The sequence below is a fragment of the Callospermophilus lateralis genome, chromosome 4, assembly GCF_048772815.1.
Source record: "Callospermophilus lateralis isolate mCalLat2 chromosome 4, mCalLat2.hap1, whole genome shotgun sequence".
Classification (NCBI taxonomy): domain Eukaryota; kingdom Metazoa; phylum Chordata; class Mammalia; order Rodentia; family Sciuridae; genus Callospermophilus; species Callospermophilus lateralis.
Window position 1 is genome coordinate 7,327,427 of NC_135308.1, and position 22,752 is coordinate 7,350,178.

The following is a 22,752-nucleotide window of genomic DNA, read 5'->3' on the forward strand; positions in this document are numbered from 1 at the left end:
GAGAGCCTGTGTTCCCAGGCCACCTCCTCACACCCCAGGGGCCCCAGCCCAGAGCTCCGTGCCCTCCCCTCCATGGCACCCCTCCTCTCGGACCAGCAGGGTGTCTGAATCTGGGCCCTGCGCCCTCTGGGGGCATCTGTGGGTGGCCTCAGAGGCCCAGTCCCTGAGATGTGCGCTGAGCCTCGTGCTCACAGGACCGGAGGGTCCCTTGTCCAGGGTTTTGCCGTAGTTTGAAGGATGCGGGGCGTTACCTGGAAAGTCTTAAGCGCTGATGGGTTTGTTGGCTTCTCAGGAGTGGCTTATGGCACACTCTCAGGCCAGGAGTGGCTGACGGCACAGCCCCCGACGCAGCGTTCCTTTCAGTGGCTGACTGCACTTGGCACAACGTCCTCGAGGCCCGTGTCGGTGTGACGTAGTCACCGTAGTCACCGTATGGCAGATCACGTTTCACCCCTGGGCTCACCTGCTGGTCACCCTGGGTCTCTCCAGCCTTGGCTGCTGGGAACCTGCTGCTAGAGACGTTGATATGGAGACATTCCTTTGGGTCCCTCCTTCCACGCTTTGCGGTTTACCCAGAAGTGTCATTGCTGGGTTGTGGGGTAATGGCCCAGGTAATGTTTTGAGGACCTGCATATCCTTGTCCTTAGTGGCTGGACCGTTTTGCTGTCCCTTAATGGGTACAACTGGTGCAAAGCTCTTGGTCAGCCTGGAGGCACTAATGCACACGGGTTGGGGTTTGTGGCATTTTAATGTCTTTGAAAACGGGGTCACGCCTTGCCGTAAGTGGCCTCCCTCCGTCGTGGTTGTCACTATTTTCCCTCTGGCTTTCTGATTGGTCCTTAAATTCATGGCCGCTCCCTACGAGCTGCAGCAAGTCTGCATGGCTGGCAGGTGGTGTTGAGGATGTGCTGACCCTGCAGCCTGTGTGGACCCACACAGCCGTGGGGACACACAGAGGCCTTGGTGCCCCGCTGGTGATGGTGGCTCTTGTTCCCCACCCAGGCGGTCCCCTTCCTTAACGCCGTCCACGTCACTGTGGCTTCTTTAAGGGTCCACCTGTAACACCCACCTGCCTCGCACCGTCTCCCCTCCGTCCTGCTCATCCTTTTGGCCTGGCCTTGGTGTCACTGTCCCTTGTCACTGCAGCTCCACCCTGCCTGCAGATTTCTCTCACCCTCTGTCCCTTCCTGAATCTGCCATGCTTGCTGCCCGGCTGGCCACCCGCCCCTAGCTCCAGCCTAGCCCCTCCCGGGACGGCTGCCAACTGAACCGTTTCCTCCGAGGTCCTGCCAGCTCCTACGCCGGGGCTGGCCACCTCTTGAGCATTTCCTGTGACTTCTATTTTCTCTCCCTTTGCCCCTTAATCTGTTTTTCTTTGCTTCCCTGCCCCCAGCTGGAAGTCCTCTGCCTTCCTGCTTCCTCCAGAAACTCCCCTCCTCTGCACCCCTCTGCTCTCCCTCCCTTCCCCCTCCCCCTCCCCTAGGCTCCGCCCCTCCCACCTCTGCAGCCCCTTCCTCCCTGCAGTGCCATCCAGTGGGGGGTGCCCCGTCTCTGGGCTCACCAGAAACACCTGCCACAGCTTTCCAGCCACGCCCGCCCTACGCGGGGAGTGGAGAAGGATCTGGGCACCAGGGGAGCACCTGCCATGCCCCCCTCTGTCCCTTCTTCCCTGCCCCCTCTTCCCATTGTCCTTGCACCCGGAGGGGCCAGCACCTCCCTTCCACACACCCTCATCTTCTCCCTCTGCAGGTGCTTCTGGGATGGGAGGTCAGCCTGGTTGACAGGGGGGGGGGGAGAAGAGGAGCCCAGTGCAGGTGGGCGCCCTCCCTCCAGCCAGCCAGGTGTCCTCCCAGCTCAGCTGCCTTCTCCTGTCCTGCTCCAGACAGGAGCCTTGAAGGGAGGAGTCTGGAGGGGAAGTGGATGGTGCCCTGTTCTGTTCGGCTGGTAGTTAGTGCTGTGTCCTGCAGCCGAAGGCCTGTCGGCAGGTAGGAATGGGCCAGTGGGCCCCTGAGGTCCCTGCAGCCCACTGGAGATCCGGCAGGGGCCCAACCCCCAGCCCCAGCCCCTTCCTAACTCAGATCCGACTTCTGCCTCGGCGACTGGCCAGCGCTTGCTGCTGAGGCTTCCTGTGCCCACACTGTGGGCTGCTTCCACCCCACATGGCAGCTTCCCAGTTCAGGTCCTTAAAGTGAAGGGAGCCAGACACCTTGGGCCATGCCTGAAATCCCAGTGGCTCTGGAGGCTGAGGCAGGAGGATCACAAGTTCAAAGCCGGCCTCAGCAACAGCAAGGCGCTAAGGAATTCAGTGAGACCCTGTCTCTAAATAAAATACAAAATAGGGCTGGGGACGGGGCTCAGTTCAATCTCTAGTACACCCCCCCCCAAAATAAAAGTGAAAGTGAAGAGGAGTTTTTGCTCCTGATCCTGGGAAGTTCACATTTGGGGTTGGCGCGCCTTGCTACAGGTCTGCACCAAGTCTATCCAGTGGATGTGGCTCTTGGGGAGCGTCAAACCTTCCCCCACCATCCCACCACCCACCCACCCAGGCAGGCAGTGGCGGTGCCAAGGCCGTATCTGTGTGTCGAGCCTGTCCTAGCCTCTTGTCCTGCAGCCTTCTCTCTGGAGCCTCCACGTGACCTCTTCCTAGAGGCCTCCCTGACTCGCCCCCTCCCTGCTTTCCAACGCCCTGCCTGTGGGGTCTGGATTGTTACAGTAGTGTGCATGAGCGTGTCCACTGTCACACTAGAATGTGGGGATGCGGCAGATGAAGCCATATCTCGTGGGTCATTCCTGTGACCCAGGGTAGAGGCTGAAGAAAAGTAGATACCCGGAAACCCTCGTTGGCTGCGTGTGAGTGAATGAGCACGTAACCCACGAGGCAGGTGGTCTCAGGGCGGAGGACTTGGCTCCTTAAGGCTCCTCAGAGAGGAAAACCTTCCCCATTTGTCCCCTGGCTGCAGGAGAAGGCTGAACTTGCAGGTGACTCTGCAGGGACTAGGCTTTGCCTGTCTCTGTGTTGATGAGGCTGGAGGTCAGTGCCACCTCTGCCTGCCACGCACAGTGTGTTGCTCGCTCACGCACAACCTCCCCTGGCCCGGGCCGCCAGCCAGCCCTGCTCCTCCAGGCCTCCTGGGCCTGAAATCCCCTCTGAACACGTGTGCTTCTAAATACATGGTGACATGTGTGTGCATGTGTGTGTGGGGATAGGTATGAGTGTGCATGGGTGTGAGTGTGTGCAAGTGTGGATGGAGTCACCTCCATCCACATCCATGAGTGTGTGCCTGTGGGAGGAGTGAGTGTGTGTGAGTGTGGATGGGTGTGAGTGTGTAAGTCACACAAATGCGGGCACGTTGACCAGGAGGGCAGACAGGACTGCCCACCACTCCTCAGGCTGCGGGCTTGGTCACCTCTGTAGGGCACCCCGCTGCTCTCAGCCTGATCTTGGCATTTAGCATCCCCTCAGCTCACATGTCTCTTTTTATTCCCCAAATCCAGTTGAAGATCAGAAATTCCAGTTGGGAGAGAGATTATGCTCTAGAAGAATGCCAGAGGACAGGGTGGCTGGGACCAGGAGCGCCGAGGCCCACGGAGGGCCCTGGCCTCAGCCCCAGGCCAGCTCTGCCCTTGGACGCTCAGCAGAGCTGCTGTCCCCGAGGTCTCAGTCCAGGACCTCTGTGCAAGGCAGGGGTGGGCAGCAGGAGAAGTCCTGGCATCCTGGGGGACATGGTGGCGTTAGGGGACACAGCCTGCTGGAGGACATGATGATGCTGGGTGACATGATGGCATTCGGGACACTGTCACGCTTCCTTTCCCTCGGGGTCCCTTAGGAAGGGCCAAGAAGGATGCTCATAGTCACAAATGGAAATAAAATCAAGTGGGAAGAAAAGCTATCCCTGAGGGCTAATCCTGGAGGCACCCGATCAGCTGCAGGGACGTGCGGAGGCCTAGACAGAGCAGCTTGCAGGGATCAGTGGGGACACAGGAGGTCGAGGAAGCTGATTATAGAGCCGTGCCAGAGATGAGGGAGGGCTGCGAGTCCTTTCTGCACACCCAGATTTTGAAAATGAGGAGTTCTTTCCCTCCAGGAGCTAAATGGAGGGGAGACGGACGAGAGGAAGTATGGTCCCAGTAGCCGTCCGTGCGCGTCGACAGCTGCAGAGGGGAGACTGTCCCCTTCAGTGGGCACACCAGTGAGGGTCCCGCTGTGACGCTGAACTGCCTGGGAGCTGCGATGCTCCTCTTCTGACTGCTGAAGGGGACAGCTTGCCGACGGGGCTCTCAGTGTGCGTTTCCCGGGCCCCATCCTGGGCCAGCGCAGGGGTGGGTGCTGGGAAGAAGGCAGATCCTGCCAAGGTGGAGAGGAACAGAGGGTGCAGCTCGGAACGAGGGGTTGCCTAGGTGTGGGGTTGCCTAGGTGTGGGGGCCCAAGAGGGCTCACCCCATGGTGGGGCACTAAAGGGTGGGCCACACCGAAGGACCCTGGGGTTGGAAGGCAACAAGGGGGCTGGGAGAGATGGGCCTGTGGGAGAAGCCCTTGAACCTTGGACAAGGCCTGGCCCTTTTCTGTAGATCCTGGGGAACCAGGAAGCTGGGTTTCAGGACAGCCTGACTACAGGTGCATGGAGCAGAGCACCGTGACCTGGGACAGGAAAGGCGTGCGGAAGGCTTTCCCCAGAGTCCTGTGTGAGGCACTGGGCTCGCCTGCCAGGGTGTGACGGGACAGGGATGGCCTTGACCCTACCCGGCTGGCCTGGCCTATCTCCTTCCCAGTGGGCTGGGAAGTTCACCCACAGGTCTCATCAGGCAGGGTGCCCGGACTTGGGTGGAGTGAGAGGCGGCAAGCAGCACTCTCCAGTGAGGAACACGCAGGGCTTCGAGGGTGCTTCTCTTGGGGTTGCAGAAAGAGCTCCATGGCCCCTTGTCTACTCCACTGTCCCGAGGGACTGGGACCAGCACCTTCTGCTCCAGCCCTCCCACCTTGCAGCTGGACAGAGTTCAGGGAGGTGGGGTTCCAGGCCACAGGAGAGGGGGATGCCAGCTGGTCCCCTGACTCCTCGCCCCGAGATCTTACTCTGTTTCAAGACCGCCGCTCGGTTTGCCCACCTCTTTAGAAGACGGACCACTAACCTGTTCAAAGTCCAGGGTTGGCAGAAGGGGGTGGAAAGGCTGCAAGAGGAAGGAAGGGAACAGAGACTTGGCCCTCGCTCCAGGCCGGGTGCTGCGTCTGCATCAACTCAAGTTCACCATTGCGTTGCGCGAAACCGGAGCCACAGTGGGGGTGGGCTGCCCCTACCAGATCGCGTCATTCCCCCCGGGCCACATGGGTGACCTGTCCAATGCCAAACCTTTGCCCTTTTGCCCAACCTGAATGGGTGAGTCATCTCTACCCGGTGGGGTGCCCAGTCTGGAGTGGGTAGGAAGCCCCTCGATAAAGAAGGGGAGACACAGACAACAAAATCCCTGACTCCCTCTACCTTTGCCATTTCAGCTGTCTGGGCCTCCGCGTCATGAGCAGCTCTCCAAGGGACACCCAGGGCCCAAGTCACCGGCAGTGCCTCCTGCCCTCTGTCACCCACGTCCCACCAGCCAAGAAGATAACCTTCCTCAAGCGCGGGGATGCGCGGTTCGCAGGGGTTCGCCTGGCTGTTCACCAGCGCAGCTTCAAGACCCTCAGTGCCCTGATGGACGAGCTCTCCCAGCGCGTGCCTCTCTCCTTTGGGGTGCGCTCCGTCACCACACCCCGGGGCCTGCATGGCCTCAGTGCCCTGGAGCAGCTACAAGATGGGGGCTGCTACCTTTGCTCAGATAGAAAGCCCCCCAAGACCCCCAGTGGGCCGGGCCAACTGCGGGGGAGGAGCCCCTCTGCTCTGCAGTCGCGGGACTTGGACGGCGGGCGTGAGGTGCCAGGAACGTCCTCTTCCTGGAAAGGACCTAGAGCCCCAAGGAGGATAACGCTGGTTAAGAACAGGGACCCCAGGTTCCAGGAGACGGTGGTTCTCAGCCACAGGAACACCAGGAGCCTGGCAGCCTTTCTCAGCAAAGCCTCGGATCTCCTGCGCTTCCCCGTGAGGCAGATATACACCACCAGTGGGAAGAAGGTAGGCTGTCGGGCCATATTTCCTTAACAAGGCCTCCGGACCTCAGGTCAGAACACAGATGGGACGGAGGCTCCTCCTGACCGCTCTAGGCTACCCACAGATGGACAGCGGGAAGGCCCCAGCCAGGCCGTGGTGGAGCAGGAACTGCTCCCCACACCTCCAGAGCCCGTTTATCGAGCACTCAGCGAGAGCCAGGCTCCTGCTTGACACACTCTATTTTCTTCCCCAGTCCTCTCGGCAGCCTCCTTCCATGAGAGTTCAGAGCGATCAAAATCATGTTTATGTTCTCTCCTAAAGTCACCCCATACTGTACCCTGTTTTGAATTCAACCACAACCCACATGGCATCCTTTATGTTGGATCTATTGAAGTCCATGTCCATCAAAATACCTTATTTAAAGTGGTGTTAATAATTTGATAGCAAAAAGTAGGAAATTGGTTAATATAGGTAGACCTAATATGGTTACTTGGCAGAGGTGGGAAGGAGATTGGCTTTGTCTCACGAGGCTGTTGTTGGTATTTAAGATCCCCTCCACTCCCCATCCTTGCTCCTTCTGCTCCCACCAGGGCGTACCTGGTAGTGGGAGTCACGCTCTGAGGCTGAGCCTTGGAGCTCCTCCCGGACGCCACGGCTGCCGCGGCTGTGTTGACTTCTCTCCCTGCCCAGGCGGGCAGCCAGACAGGCACCCCAACAGATTCTGTGTAACGGCGACCTACTTGCCCTTGACGATAACCACCCACCACACCCCACACGGGAGCCCTCTAGTTGCCTGTCGGCTCATCATCATGGGCAACTCCACACACCCAGGTGGTGGGCGGTCTCCACTTTCAGCTCATGGAGCTGCCATGTGACTCCAGGGGGGATTCTCCTGGGTCCTGGGGCCTCCCAGCCAGCAAATGCCCAAGTTGCTGGGATGGGAAGCAAAATGTTTGCAGCCACAGGTACAAAGAAGGGCACCTGATTCACAGGTGTACCAGGGCGGGGAGCCACTCTCACTTCCTGCCCGTAGCCCCCAGGTGTCTGCAGTCTGCTCTTGAAGCACTTGTCAACATCCTGTAAGGTAACACCTCAGCGTCGTCAAGGGACGCTTCCCAGCTGTCTCCCAAATGGAGTCTTCCAGAAACTGTCCCGCTGTTCCCATGCTACAGGTGCTCTGGGGCGGTGGAATATACCACCTGCTACACAGTGAATTCCTCGGGATTAAGCCCCTGTCCAAGTCTTTTACTATAAAATCAGTTCTTTGGGAGGAAGTGCTCTGGGGTTGGAGCACTCACGAAGTCCACAGAAAGGGATCCTGGAAGAATGACGGACAAGACACAAAACCTATCAGTGTCCTTAGCTCCCCACCAGGTGGCTGGCTGAGTCCCTCGGGGTATGATGCAGAGCATGAGGTTAGCCTGGGTCTCTGCTCCTGGCAGACCCAGCCCTGAGAGAATGTGGCAGCCAGATCTATGTGGACCAAGTGGAGCTCGCATCCTCTTGTGTGACTCAGCCACTCTGTGCAGGAGCTGACGGAGCATGCCTGGGGAGCTGAAGAAGGAGGGCGCCGGGCTCCACTGTGCAGGTCAACTTGTCCACGCGATGATCATCACTCTTTGATGAACAAGCAGGGCACCATGTTCTCTCCCTCTGGGCGGGTCCTGAGAGATCCTTTCACAGATCCTTCTCTACATTCCTCACCACCAGTTTTCCAGTCCTGTTCCTCCCAAGTCCCTGATTGTCAGATTATACTGCCAACCACTGCCCATAAGTGGCGGAGAGCCTCTTGCCATTTCTCCTTCCAGGAAGATAGTCAACCGAATCACCGAGTCCCCTGCCTTTCCTTCCTCATTGCCCTTCGTGAGGCTGCGTGGGTCTGTAATGCGGCCACACCACCCCCGGCCAGGTTGCCATATTCTGGGACCCAGAACCCAACCTGGTCTTCAGAGAACTGGTCCTAGGGAATTCCCCAGGAAGCCCCAGGTGTGTGCTGAGGGGAGGCAGCTTTGCCACAGGCCCAGGTGAACTACGAGTGGGAGTTCCATGGGCTGCCTGGCCCCAGGTCAGCTGTGTTGCAGCAGAATCAGTTTCTGCATCTGAGTTTTGGCTACAAGAGAAGAGAGTTCCTTGGCAGTGGTTGTGGAAGCTCCCAAGCCCTCGCGCTGTCCTCAGAGGAGGGTTTAGAGGTGGAGCTGCCAATTCTGAGGCTCGAGGCAGCACGCCCCCTGCTCGGTCCTGCTTAGTCTCCCGATGAGTCTGTTGGCAGCCAGGGCAGCCACAGTCCTGCTCCCAGTACACCACTTCTACCACTCAAGGTCACCACTTAAGTACCTACTTTGTCTCTGTGTGCCATGGGCTACCAGTGTCCCCTTGTCACCAGTTTATCATCATCACCTTCGAATCCAACCAGGCCAGATAACTAACCCCAGATTCTCTTCCTGAGGGCCTAGTCCCGCGAACACCTCTGATAACACACTCTCTCAGCTGTGGCTCGGCACAGGAAAGAGTCCCCTCTCGGTATCTTAAGTAGGGAGGAGCTCTGCACCGAGGGCTCTTGATGTTTGAGGAGTCACTGAGAGGCTGGAGGAGCCCAGGCTGCATTCCTGGAGAAGATTCCAGAATATCACCAAACTGATCTCTAACAGCCTGCAAATGGGACCATTGGGTGACTGTCACTGGGATGACTGGGTTCAGTGTTACCCCTCCATCTCTGGGACCCAGCCTGGGGAAGGTGATGGGTCACACTTGTCTGTCGATGCTCAGGAGCTGGTGAGTGGGCACTGAAATAACGAGTGTCACTTTTGACATCTTTGTGGCTCAGCCTCTCTGTGCCTGCTGCTTGCTGGTAAGTCAAAAGGGGAAAGAACGTGACCTCTGCTTTGCTGCCACGTTCCCTGTCTTGGGCATCCAATGAGAGGGACCGATTCATGTGGAGAGCCCTAGCTGCACAGGAGATTTGGAAACGGGCTCCCAGCTTCCTGAGCATTCTGGGAAGCTGCCTAGAGAGGGTGTTTCAGAGATGGCCTGGTCCAGAGCCTAGCCTCCACCACACACACCCAGGGACAGCTAACGTTATTATCCCCTTTGGATAGCAAAGGAAAACGAGGCACAGAGGCGAAGCGATTTGTTTGTAGTGCACAGCTGTCAAAGGGCAGCACCGACATCCGTGGTTTCAAAGTCATCATGCAAAAATGCTCTTGAATTATTGAGGACTTACGACGTCCTAGCAGGTGCTACGTATAGAGATCACTAAAAATAGGTCCCTACCTTGGGTACCTGGGGTTAGCTCACACTCTGGAGGGTTTAGGGAGGGAGAGAACAGACTCAAAATAGGTGAAAGAGATATTAGGATATGTTCAGCAGACCCATGGCAGAGCTGTTAGCATTTCTGTAGACCCCCCAGGAAAGGCTGTCATGACTTCACTTTGGGGTCCTCTGCTGGATGAGCTCCTGATAGTGCCCTTTTGCTCACAGACTCTAGATTCCACTCGCCCCCAGGGGTGGAAGCACCATTCCGATCTCAGTTCCGCCTGCTCTCCTGGAGAGTGTTTCCCTAGGCGTGAGGCTCCATCTATAAACTGAAAGACCTGGCTCGTGTCTGTAGTTTTGAGATGGACTAGAAATCTAAATCCAAGAAGAAATGCACCTAGAAGTTGAAAACACACGTCTAATTAACTGGGCTGAACGATCTGGAGTATTAGAAATTGGTGTCATTTGCGGGGAGACTAAGAGTCCTCTGTCATTTCCTTGCTGATGAGAGTAAACTCTTGTAATTAGAGAAAATGAAAAAGAACATATTCTGCACTTTAAAGATGAACTAAGTCCCCTGAGACAGCTAGTAATGGCAGCAAGAGTGCAAACACTCAGAGGTGCAGGGGCCTCTGGGGCCAGGTGAGATTGTTTTCTAAAGCGGGGGCTGTTTCCAGCCTGCTCAGCTCTGACCCAGGAGTGGGTGGGGCACCCTGTGGTTGGTGCTGGGCCCAGTGGGGGTTAGGAGCCTGGACACCATTGCAGGACAGCCCCCTCCACTCTACTTGGGCAGAGGCAGAGGCAATGGGTTTGGATTACCCTAGAAAACTCAGGTCAGACACCAGAGAGGACTCTGCTTGGGAAAACGGGGTCGGGGGGGATGTCAAGTCCAGGCTCTACTTGGGGCTGGAGGGCTTTCTGCGGCAGCCGCGTTAGGAAACACACTCTGGAGGGTGGACATGTGGGCAGGGTAGAAGCCTGAGGGCTCTGACCTTCTTTCCTTCCAAAGCAGGCTCACACCTGCTGGAGGGAGAACTAGAGTGGAGGCCATGTGGGAGGAACCAGTGCCTGGCCAGCAGGGAGTGTCTGGGGGTGGCAGGTGCCGCTCTGGTATGATGTACGTACGTCAGGAAGGGCTGAAAGGCTGATCCTTCCCCCCTGTGCCCCCCGAGCAGGGGGTCTCTGCAGCGAGGTCTCTGCTCACACTGTCCTCTGCAGGTGGACTCCCTGCAGGCCCTGCTGCGCGGCCCCTCCACGCTGGTGTGTGCTGGGAACGAGGCCTTCAGACCTCCAGCTCTGGAAAGCGCCCAGAAAAACAAGACTGAGACCTTATCTGGGATGACTTCAAGGAACAAACACAGTGAGTTGGCTTTAGGCTCCAATCTGATTTGCACTGCATGGTGGGCTGGCAGGGCTGGGCAGCTACCTTCTCGGCTCCTGGGGAAATGTGCCCCCTGGCCTCAGTTCTGAGGTGTTCCAGCCATTTGGAGGGTCTTTCTTGTGTCTTTGTCCTTCTCATAATCTCCAACCTTAACTGGGCTGAGCATTTTATAGGGATGGGAGAAGATGGAATGAGGTATTTAAAGGAACAGGAATTAGGAAATCTTGAGCTGGAAGTTTCTAGGGTCTAAAGAACTTGCGGGGGGACACAGTGGGCCTGGCCTCACGGCGGCAAAGGGCCTGGTGTGTGCAGATACTCACATCCTCTGAGAGCCCTGGCTGTCTTAGGCAGCAGGCGGTCTGCTGCGGGGCCACTAGCACTGAAAAACGCTGACCAGAGGTCACACGCCTGCACTGGTCACAGCCGAGGCTCTGTTATCAAACATCACACCACTTAAAAGGCATGATGAACAGAGGTGAATAAAAAAATCAAACCAAAATGACTGGAATGGTGACGAGCAAACCTTAGCAAGTAAACTAAGGAAACACCTGGTGCCTTCAGTGACCATGCCATGCTTGGGCCAGAGGCACAAGGCATCAGCCCGGCCCCTCTCAGAGGAGCCCTGGGCTTCCCTGATGTGCCCAGATGTGCTCACAGGGTCTGCCAGGCTGGCCACAGGCTCAGCCTCTGCCCGCCCTGCCCAGTCACCACGCCTAGCTCAGGAGAAGAGAGGAAAAATCCCTCAGTGGGCCCATTCTTCCCGGGGCCACCTTCTATCCTCACTGGCTCCTTCTTGTTTTCCTGGACGGGGTGAAGGCTGGGTGACCAGGGCCTGATAGTGTGCGTCAGGACCCTTCCCGGCCGTCATTTATCAGCCCAAGAGCTCGATAAGGGTGAAATCAATCACCACAAGTCATCGCAGAGCCTTTTCCAGTGTGAGTCGGGCTGCAGGCAGCAGTGTGCTGAGGCGCCTCCTGGCCTGCAGCTGCGGAGCCCAGCACTGACCCCTGCAGCCCTGCTGGCTCTGTACTGGTGGCTTTAGATGCATGGATGGCCACACGCACATCCTCAGAGCAAGCCCCTCGGACCTGTGCAGTTCTGCTTCTCTCACAGTTCAGGAAAGAGTTCTGCCCAAAGCCACCCAGCTGGTGGCCAGTAGCGTGGAAGGTGGACTCCTGGTGGTGCATCAGGGTTGCCGCTCAGGGAGGCTTTCTCCTGGGAAGTCCTGGCCTTTGCCTGGCTCAGGCAGCCCGGTCATGCTGGCCACCCCCATCTCTGGACTCCTCATGAGTCCAGCTTATGACTTCTCATGCTACTGCCCCTCATCTGGGGACCCCCTAGTGGTCCAACAGGCCGCTGGGACCCTTCTCTGATGTTCTCCCTGCCAGGTTCTGCAGGCCCCAGTGGGCAGCTCTGACTCCCTTCGTGCAGTGGGGAGGCGGCGGGTGCCCTCCGCGTCGTCCCCGCTGGCTCACTGCCTCTCTCTCCTCTTGCTCTCCACTGCACGCCAGGTTGCTGGGGGCCCAAGGCCAAGCAGAGCGTGATCCATTTGAGGTCCACGGCCAGCAGCAGACCGCCACAGTTCTCCTTGTCTGGTCTCAGAGACCCCTCAGCATCCTTGCATGGTGCCCCCCACAGGCACCCTCAGGACACGTCTGGGCCGCTGCTGGCTGGTGACAACGTGGAGAAGAAGGTCTGCATGAACGAGGACGGCAGCCTGTCTGTGGAGATGAAGGTCCGCCTGCACCTCCTGGGCGAGGAGACGCTGCTGTGGTCCCACCGGGCGGGAAGGGCCGGCACCCTCACGGCAGCCAGCGGGGAGGGCCCCGTCCTGGGGGAGGGGAGCCCCCTCTGCTGCCGATGGGGGGGCCACCCGTGGGGCTTCTCAGAGTCAGGGGCACAGAGACCGGGTCCCTGCGAGGCAGGACATCAGGGAGCGTTTGATGGAGGCCAGCAGCCACGGCCGAGCTTCGAGATCTGGAGGAACCCCCTGTATGTCCCCCAGGGTGAAGGGTCGGCTCCTTGGAGGAGGTCAGGGCCGGCCCAGCTCTCTCAGTGCAGGGGCCGCTGGAGTAGAGGGGCCAGGAACAGGGAAAGACAAAGCAGGGACAGCGTCAGCCCTTCCTCTAGTGCCGGACATGCGGAAGGCTCCGAGCCAGACTCCTGCAGCCCCAGGACCCCCGAGGGCGGCGTGGGCAGTGACAGCCCGTGTCCAGCCTCCACAGCTGCTTCCCAGTGCGGAGATGAGAGGGAGGCTGGTGAGGGCTCCTGCCCAGGGGAAGCAGAGCTGGGTGGCCAAGGACAAGATGGCTGCCCGGGACCAGGGATCCCAGGTGCGAAGGGAGCCCTTCCTGACTCGTTGGCCAGTCCCGGGCCTCGAGAGGAGTCTGGCAAGTGGGATGGCCAGCTTGAGGGCTGCCTGAGCCCAGTGAGGGTCAGGGCTTCCCGGGAGAAGGGCTCCCAGGGCAGTAGCACTGATGCTCCCACCAGGAGTCTCTCACCTCTGCGCGATGGGCACTCGCAAGCAGAGCAGTGTGAACAGGGCACCGCACACCAGCAGGCCACGGAGGGACCCGTGACGGGGGCACCGCTGGCTCTAGGCCGTTCCCACTCTTGGGATGCAGAGGGAGGCTGTCCCCGGCTTCTCGCTCACGCCCCTGCCCAGCTGGGGAGGAGGAAGCGGCAGAGCCCGTCTAGCGCAGTGTCCTCTCCTGGTGCTGCCAGCGTGGTCCAGAGAGGCCGTGCCAGGCGGTGTCACCACTGCAGGGACACCCACTGCCTGCCAGACCCCCCCACAGCCCTACAGACGCCCAGGGCTGGCCCAGGTGGTCCGGTGCCACAGCTTTCTCAGAACTCATCCAGCACCAGAAAACAGGCCTCCAGGGACCTAGGACCCTCCGTCCCTGGCTCTCTGGAGTCCCAGGACCTACCAGAGGCCAGCAGTGCCAGCACCACACTCCTGAGTAACTCAGACTGCGCTGCAGAACTGGCGGGGGACCCCGAGGGCAAGGTGTGCTCCCCAGAGCCCCTGCAAGGGGGTGGCAGTCTGGGGGACCAGGCAGAGGACACCCGAGAGCCCTTCTTGCCCTTGGCCCTGCCAGTTGGATGCCCCGAGGGAGAAGAGCCAGGAGCCCACAAAAGCTGCTGCTGCCCACAGATTGGGTCCTCCCCTGTCCAGGGGAGCCCCAGTGATCAAGCGCAGGCTGCCTGGGGGCCCTTCTCTGAAGCCTGCTGGGTGTGCAGGGGCTACTGCCCCACTCCTCCCAGGGGCCGGCCCTGCGCCAGGAAGCCCCCGACAAGTAGCAGTAGCACCAGCAGTGACCACCAAAGGGCTGACGACGGGGGGCCAAGCAGGAGCAGGCTGGGGGATGAAAAACTCCAGGTGGAGAGCGGGCTGTCCCCTGGCCCTGAGTCAGGGACCGTGGGGGCAACAGTCCTGGTGGCGGGGAGGACCAGCCCTGGTTCTGGGCCCAAGAGTGTATTGCTGGGGACCAGCTCTGGCAATGGGGGTGGCCTTGAGGAGCCTCGGGAAGATGGCACCATGACGCCCAATGATCTGCCCCACTCCTCGCCGGACGCCATGGTCCGCGAATGGCTGGACAACATCCCAGAAGAGCCCCTGCACATGAGGCATGAGATGGTGGCCGAGGCCACAGGTGTGGTCAGCAACATCCCAGAAGGCCCCCGGGAGGACCCTGAGGGGGATCACTCTTTGAGCAGCACTGGGGAACAGGCTCAAGCTGGACGGCAGGCCCTGGAAGGGGGTACCCATGAGCCAGACAGAACCCCTCCAGGAACCGGTGACGGTGACGCAGGCTCCAAGCCAGGAGACCGTTCTCATCAAGGTACAGCTCCGGGCCAGGCATCCAAGACTGCGTCGGAGGCTGGAGTGGGAGAAGGGGCTACTGTGGGCCATGGCATGAGCCCGTGTGTCCTCCCGGGCAGAGATTCTGCCTCCATGCAGATCATGAAGGCCCTGATGGGCTCCAAGCATGGCCGACCCAGCAGCCTGCCAGAGGTGTCCAGTGCTGAGGCCAGGCGGCTCCGCCGCTTGGCGGGTGACCTCATTGCCTGCCTCGCCCGGATCCATTTCTTTGATGAGGATCTTGGGTCTCCTGCTGGCAAAGTGAGACCCACACACTCAGCTCGCTACCAGGAGCTGCTGAACATCTCCCAGACCCTGTGGCCAGGGTGTGGCCTTGGGCGAGGCATGCTGGACTTGAGCCTTGCGGACCTCACTTCACTACAGGCCCCGGTGGTGACGGACAACTTCACACCCACCTCCTCCTCCGGTGTGGACGTCAGCAGTGGCTCCGGAGGCTCCGGGGAGGGTAGCGTGCCCTGTGCCACAGATGGTGCCTTGGTCCCCGAGAGGACGGAGCTGCCCCTGGAAATCTCCCAGAGGCCTGATTCCAGAACTTCGGGGCACCTGGAGGACCTTGGAACCCCGCAGCCAAGTGGTCTCCCAGCTTCTCCCAGCTCCCAGGTGTGCGCTTGTGCCACCAGCGGGGAAGGAGGAGGCGGGCACGGGGAGCAGATGCTGGGCGATGGCCTGGAGCAATCAGACAACAACCCCGAAGGGTTCGTTGAAAACACGCTGCAGGAAGCGGAGGCACAATCAGAAGAAACAGAAGAGACAGAAAGCCCCCCAGAAGAAGGCGTCGAGGAGGCGGGGCTCCTAGAAGAAGCCGGAGTCAGAGGGGAGGAGTCACCAGGTGGGGAGGGCACGCTGGGAGACCCAGGGGTGCCGGAAGAGGAAGCAGGAGGAGACTCTGCTTCTGCAGGGCTGTGTCCCCCAGGAAGCGCAGAGGCATCCGCAGAATGCCCTCCTCGTCCTCTCAGCGAGAGGGACTCCAATGCCAGTGAGAGCCAAGCTGGCCCCACATCAAAGTCCAGCTGGGAAGAGCTGTCCAGAGCAGATGCGCTGGGCTGTGAGCAAGCCCCCGCCAGGTTCACCCCAGGGACTGGGGAGTCCAGTGCATCTACGGCCCACAGAGTGTTTCTGGAGCCTGACCCCACCTGGGTGTCCAAGTTGCTGAGGAAGATAGAGAAGGCCTTCATGAAGCACTTGGCTACTGCCACTGCCGAGCTCCGCGCCCGCTGGGACCTGCAGGACGACCCTCTGCTGGACCAGATGGTGGCCGAGCTAGAGCAGGACATGGGCCTCCGGCTCCAAGAAAGCACTAACCAAGAGCTCCAGAAGATAGAGAGCCGGACTGGGAGGATGGCCCTGGGGCCACCCAGGGAGGTCCTCAGGGGACAAACGTCCCTGCAGACGGAGCAGCGCAGGCGTCGCCTCCAGGGTGTGCACAACCTCTTGGCCTTTTCTGAGCAGACCTATGCCCGGGCCCTCCACTCCCTCACCCTGGAGGACAGGCCCACCCTCCACGAAGCCCGAGGGGACCTGCCACGTGGGGAGACTGAGGAAGACGAGTTCTGTCCCTGTGAGGCCTGCATTAGGAAGAAAGTGGCCCCTGTGCCTCCAAAGGACAGCCCAGGGGCCTCCAGTGCACCTATCGAAAAGGCCTTTGACCTACAGCAAATTCTGCAGAATCTTCAGAAGAAGAAAGAAGGGGGTACTGATGGAGAGGCGGAGGAGAGGGCCCCCGAGGAGACAGGGACAGAGCTGCCTCGGGACATCCCCGCAAGTGCCGGGTCTGTCCAGGACCTGGGACCCACGGTGGGCAAGGAGAGTGAGGGTGAGGGGAGCCAGAGGCCCAGCAGAGACGAAGACGCTGAGCTAGAGGAGGCCGAGGAGGCTGGTTACCAGGAGAAGGCGGGGGACGCAGAGGCCGGGAGAGCCCACAGACGACATGGCAGCACCGCGGAGCAGGCTGAGCAGCTGGAGCAGGCTGAGACTGAGAAGGAAGGAGCCATGTGTGAGCACTCTGGGGAGGGGGACACCTGGGAGGCTGCAGGAGGACCTGGTGACGGTGTCGATGCCATAGAGGCCCAGGAAGCTGGAGGAGGCAGGCGGCTGGAGTCCGCGGGAGGAAGTCAAGGTGAGGAAGAAGGTGGCTCTCTAGGTAGCCCAGGACAGGGACAGAGAAGGGAGGCTTCTGAAAACAGCATCACAGACCAAGAGGTGACCCCACCGTCACCTGCCCCAAGTGAGGACACCCCTCACCCGGGGCCAGACCCCCAAACCCATGACTGCTCCTCCAGAACCTTCACCCTGGGCAACTGCTCCCTGGTCTCCCAGAAAGGCTCAGAGGAAGTTCAGGCAGGCGGAGCCCCGGGGGACACTGGGGCCGAGTCAGAGCCACCTGCACAGGAAAAAGTCACCTCCATGTATCCGGAGAGTTCCGCTTCTGAGCAAGAGGAGCCCCCTTCAGACCCAGAGACTCAGGGGTCAGGCAGAGACTGTGGCGAAGGCAATGAGAAGGCCCCCCAAAGCTCCCCGCGTGCCCCGGCGGGGGCAGGGCCAGGGGCAGATGGCTTCCACCAGGAAGACCTGGACTTCTAGGCATCCAGCGGCAAGACGGCTTGAGAGTGGGAGCTGCTTTTATTCATATTTTATCCTCAACCCTGAGCACGGCTCAGGCCTCAGGGGACTAAAAGGATCATGGGCAAAGATGGAGACTCAACAAGGACGCAGCCCGGCCACACTGTCCCTGAGGTCTGCACTGAGGCTTCAGAGAGGAGCCTGGCCGCACATGGCGCAGGGAAGGCTTACCTGCTGCCCCTCTACTATCGGAGGCCAGACGCGGCCGGGTTGTCTGCAGGGCCCAGAGGACGGCGCGGGCTGGAAATGTGCCAGGGTTTCGGTTGGCTTTCTGCTAGCCAGTGCTGCTGGGTCCCTTTCCCCACTGATTCCCTGCTATTTTTCTCCTTGGTCTCTCCTGGCACTCACCTTATTTGACTTTGAGGGGCTTTTTTTTTTTATTTATTTTTTTCCCCATAGTCTTGAATGTATTTGGTGACTGCAGATGTAAATATTTGGGGAAAACAGATAAATTTAGGGCATTGGATAAAGTTTGTTCTTAGCCCCAAAGTCCAAGTGTTTTTTCTTAATTCATATATTTTGTAAAGAAAAAAAATGAAGGAAAAAAAAAAACAAAACAGGAAGAAGTTCTTACTCCTGATCCCATCAACCAGAGGCAGCTTCTGTCAGTGGCTGGATATATCCCTTCCCATGTCTCCCAAGCATGTGTAGCTGAGATTGTTCATATAACATTTATATGCTGCTTTAAAAAAAAAGAAAAGGTAAGGTAATAATTTCCCTATTTGTCTCAAACATTGCATAAACCTACTTTTACACCTGAAAAACGGTGCATTGTGAGAACATGAAGTATCTCACCTTTACCTACTGATGTCCATTTTGGCTTCCATTATTATTTTCTTACAATATTTTTTTTTCTGAGTTTCTGAAGCTTTCTTTAGGATAATCCCAAGCATAAAATTACTGAGACAGATGATATCAATATTTCTAGGCTCTTGGAATACTTTAACCTAAACTATTTTTCCAACAGTGGGTATATCACTGGCCTGGCATGTGGTCATCAGGGTTGGCAGTGCCATTACAAATAAGAAGTCATTTGCTATTTTTATAGGCAAAGGCAATACTTCATTTTAATGGGGTACTATTTTAGATATATTTGATTACTAATAAAATAAAAAGCTTTAGGTTTAAAAATGTTTCCATATAAATCATATGTGTATGCCTTTTACCTATTTTTCTATTGTTCTAGCCCCCCCCCTTTTTTTAAATTTAATCACATGTACCCATCATCATTTTTTAAAAATTTACTTATTATTTTTGCGATTTAAAAAAAAAATGTCCTCTGTCCTCTTCTTCCATAGCAGACCTTGGGCTAGGTCCTCTCTACGTAGATGGGGCCCAATTTCTTTGACTAGTTCTCAACTGCTTCCATGTTCATAAGGACCATTTTCTGGTATTCAGATTCACAAAAAAAGGACATCTATGACATAGGAACAGGGTTCAGTCACTGATTTTTTTAAACATATCCACCAAAAGCAAAGATCTATGTGTGCTGTCTGTAGTCACCTACTCTGCAGACGGAGGAGATGTCTCAATAAAATGTGGCATGTTTTAAAATTTCAATGCAGGTGATTCCTTAAGGTTTTTGCAGTAAATAAAGACATAGCATGTGTCTACACACACGTGAGTATTTATATGTCTGGAGGGTGGAGTATTGAGCTGGTTTTCCAACAATCAATCAGCATCGACTGACACTGATACTGGCTGAGGGGCTGGTGGAGACCAGGGCCAGCCGTCAGGCGGAGTGAAGCAGCAGCGCCTTCTTAGATGGCCCAGTGGGACAGATGGCAGAGTGAGCTTGTCTGGATATGGTGATGTGCACAGCTGTCCAGCTCTTGTCGCTGTGAGTTGGCATGAAGCGTCCAGCAGGCACCTCCTCTGTGATTTGAGGTCCCCAGTCATTCCCCGAGAGACTCTCCGGTGCCTTAGTTACATTTCCTGCTGTCTCCCCTACTGCCAGAGTCCCTGCCACCCACCGCCCAGGTGCTTCTTTGGAGTGGCACTGTCTCTAGCAGGAGGATGTGTGGAAAGAGCATGAAACGTGGGGTTGGAGGGCCTGGGTCAACTCCTCAGGCCCAACACCTGTGCAATGGCTAAGGGAGGTTTTCCTCACTGCACTGTTGAGAAGCAGATGATACGACACAAGAGACTGCGTCACCCACACATTGAGGAACATGGACATTTTAATTATCGCTGCTCTGTGTTCAAAGCTCCGACTCTCTCAGGTACCATACTGAAATTGTCACTGAAATTATTCCGTTTCACCTTCCCAGCACATCTGCCAAGTAGGCACGTAGACGTTGTTAGGCCCATTTCACAAATGAATAAACGGGGCGGGGGGGGGCATAGAGACATAAACTTGCCTCCGCCCACAAAGCTAGTTAGGGGTGAGGTCGACTCTATGCTCAGCTATTTCAGACTCTAAAGTCCATGTCCTTTTCTATTGTATCTTTTTTTTTTTTTCATTTCAATTCACGTCCTGTGAATAAGTAACTTAACTGAAGGTGGGTGACACTTTGTTGAATTAATTTACTGCAAAACAGTGAAGGCTTAGGAAAGTAAATTAGACGGGATTCTTTTGCTGATTGCATTGTCTTTAGTAGTGTTCTACTTCTGTACAGATATCAGGAGCAGGCGAAAGCCTGGGTTCATAAAGCCAAGGGTTGAACTGAAAACTTACCTATCTTTCCACAGGATTCTCCTCTTAGTTACAAACTCACCTGCTTTAAGCCTCCAAATATTTCTGCTCTTTATGTTTTAAAAACTTGCTGTTAATGGACAACTCCATGCTTTCTTCTGGCTTGGAGATAAGGAATCTCATGGCCATAGCTGAGGCGGGGATCTTGATGTCCCCTCCCCACCCCTCCCCACCCCTCCGCCACAGCAACTGTGCAGCTCATGCTTATGCAATTCAGCATCTCTTGAAAAGGTTGGTGATTCTGTGGTCTTAGCCAGCTCCTGAGTCAAAATTTGAGCCATTCATCCCTCCAAACTCTGCCCAAGTACTTATAGCATCAGTGGTAAGGCAAAGCCTTTTACCTGGTTGGGGAAAGAACCAACCCTTCCCCCGACCCTCATTGTCCGGCTGCAGAGATCAGAAAGTCCAGGCTGTAAGGATCACCTTTCAGTGGCTGGGAACCTAAGACTCGTGTCCAGGCCCCACACCCAGAAACTGACTTTATTGACCTGATTAGGACTCTAGTTCTACTTCTTTTTAACACTTCCAGATGCGTTGGATAGCTGGTTGAGGTGGCTGGTCCCTGAGTTAGCCAACATCCTCCTGACAGATCCACCTTGGAGAAGTGTGGCCTTTCCCAGAGCTCCCTAGTACCCCTCAGCCAGAGGCAAGAGAGAGAAGCAGTAAAGAGCAAACTGCCCCCTGGTCCTCAGACCATGTGCCCTCTTCTTGTGGGCCCCCACCTTCCTGCTCACCCAGATCCCTGCATCAATCTCCCCAAGGGCCCTTCCAAAATGACCAGAGTGAGGGGACCTGCCTCAGTCTGATAAAGCCCCCAACACAGTGCAGGCTTGGAGTGGGGTAGCCTGCTGAAGGTTCCCAAGAAATCATGAGCCAGCTGTCTTCTCCTCACTTTACCCTGCCTCGAGAAGCCTAATAAGCATACAGCTTGGCTCGTGCAAAACCCCTATCCAGGGAGTGTGAGGTGGGGCCCGAACATGCAGCTCAACAAGCACTCAGAGGAAACTGGCTTAAACACCAGATGCCTGCATTTATCAATCAGACCCTCACCCCACCAGGACTGGGCATCCCCAAGGGGCTGAGCACCTCTCACCAGCCTCAGCCCCACCAATACACATACACACACACACACACTCGAGGCACACACATGCACACAGGTTCCCACGCGCACACACACACACATATGTGTGCACAATGCAAACATTCACACACCCATGCGCAATGCGCACCTGTACACGCAGGCACACAGGCACTCACACACGTCCATGTGCGCAGATGGTCTTACTGTCCCTCGTTACACAGTCTCCCCAGGGAATGCTGGTCAGCCCCAGTTGCCCTCTCTCTCCGCTCTGCCTCCTGAGAGGCAATTAGGTGGGTAAAGATCACCCTCCCTGACCCTCTGAGCTGCCCCCACGTCCAGAGGCCCAGCAGGCAACACAGGCCCCTGGGACGTGTGTCAAGGGATGTCACCCAGGACACACAAACCTGGGCTGCCAGGTCCCTGGCTCAGTCCCCGTCACTGACCAGGCCAACCTCAACAAAGTGACTAATTTGTTTGTCTTGTGCCGCAGCCAGCCCTGGCCTCCTGGGGGAATTGGCACGGGGTCTTTAGGCTTCCTACCAGCAAAGTGCTGAGTCTGAACGGACCTGCACCCAGGGGTAGGGGCTGCTTTCTCATGGAGTGCCTCCTTGGGACCTGGCCCCCACCCTCCCCCTGTCTCCCCTCCACTCTGAGAGGCACCTACAGAGCCCACTAGGCCTGCATCCCTACAAGGCCTCACCAGGTCCACCTGGGTCCCCTGCTCCCAGATTTTGAGGTCTGGTTGGGAATGAAGCGAGTCCTTGGCACCGGTCCTAGCTGAGCAGGTGGGTGAGGAACCCCTTGCTGCTGCCCCTGCCCCTTCCACGCAGTTCTTTACCTAGCTGCCCCATCGTACCCTGGGGGCAAGGACCCCTGATGGCTGCCAACCAATTCCAGATGCTAGCTGCTTTCCTGCCACCACGACCGGGGACCAGTGGCTCCTAACAACTCCTGCCCCTGCTCTGGGACCACCTTCCCTTCTTGCCCCTCGCAGCCCAGTGCTGGCTCCTTGCAGGGCAAACTCAGGTGCTCATGGCTGCCCTGTACCTGCAGCTCCCAGTGACTTCATCAACTCCATTGTTCTTCTACTGCTTTGGGGCAGATGTCCCCAGATCCAGGCTCCCACCAAGGCTCTTTCCAAGCTCCCAATCATCCTCCTTTGAAAGCTGATCCTGACCCACTGCTCAGACCCAGCCCTGGCTGACCTGGCCTCTTCTGCCCACCTCACACCTCAGGGTCACCCTCCCTGCTGCCCACGGGGTCTCCTCTGAGGAGCTCACTCAACTTCATGCTCAGCCTGGGCCACTACCCTCTCGGAGAGGAACACCTCAGCACGTGGCATTTGCCTGTGACTTGCCCAGGGTCCCTCACCACACAGAGTCAAGGCCAGGTCAGAAAGGGTGGGTGCAGCCCTCAGGCTCACCTGGTGGGCTCCGCTTCCTCCCTTGCCCTTCCTCTCCCTCTGCCTGTCCCTCTCCCTTGCCTCCCCTCTTCATTACGCCATTGCATTTAGCAGCTGGAGAAGGCTGGGTTCCTGAGGAGCTGCCCGTGGAGGAGCACGTGTCTGGGCTACAGGCCTGAGGGGAGGAGCACCGGGTCCCTTCCTGGGCCCACACCCACAGGCTCACACTGGCTGGGATACAGGCCCTGGGTTCTAGGGAACACCTGGCCTTCTTCTGGGCCAGCACCCACTGGTTCACTTGGGACTGAGCCGGGAGGCCTTTCCCGCACCTTCCTGGGTGTGGAAACCTCAGGTTCACACTC

General features: G+C 57.5%; 1 protein-coding gene across 1 annotated transcript; it reads left to right on the plus strand.

Annotated features, from left to right (window-relative positions):
* Positions 1 to 5,507: 5,507 nt before the first annotated feature.
* On the plus strand, positions 5,508 to 17,173 carry Rp1l1 (RP1 like 1). The gene is made up of 4 exons (XM_076853474.2): positions 5,508 to 6,098; positions 10,545 to 10,686; positions 12,219 to 14,052; positions 14,164 to 17,173. The coding sequence occupies exons 1-4, from the start codon at positions 5,508 to 5,510 to the stop codon at positions 17,171 to 17,173; spliced, it is 5,577 nt and encodes a 1,858-aa protein (XP_076709589.2).
* The last annotated feature ends 5,579 nt before the right edge of the window (positions 17,174 to 22,752 follow it).

Bases quoted from the DNA above. Each gene is read 5' to 3' on its own strand.
- Rp1l1 (XM_076853474.2), top strand. From the start codon at position 5,508: ATGAGCAGCTCTCCAAGGGACACCCAGGGCCCAAGTCACCGGCAGTGC. The intron at 6,099-10,544 runs GTAGGCTGTCGG...TGTCCTCTGCAG, and splicing joins ACACCACCAGTGGGAAGAAG to GTGGACTCCCTGCAGGCCCT. The intron at 14,053-14,163 runs GCCAAGCAGGAG...GGGGAGGACCAG, and splicing joins CAAAGGGCTGACGACGGGGG to CCCTGGTTCTGGGCCCAAGA.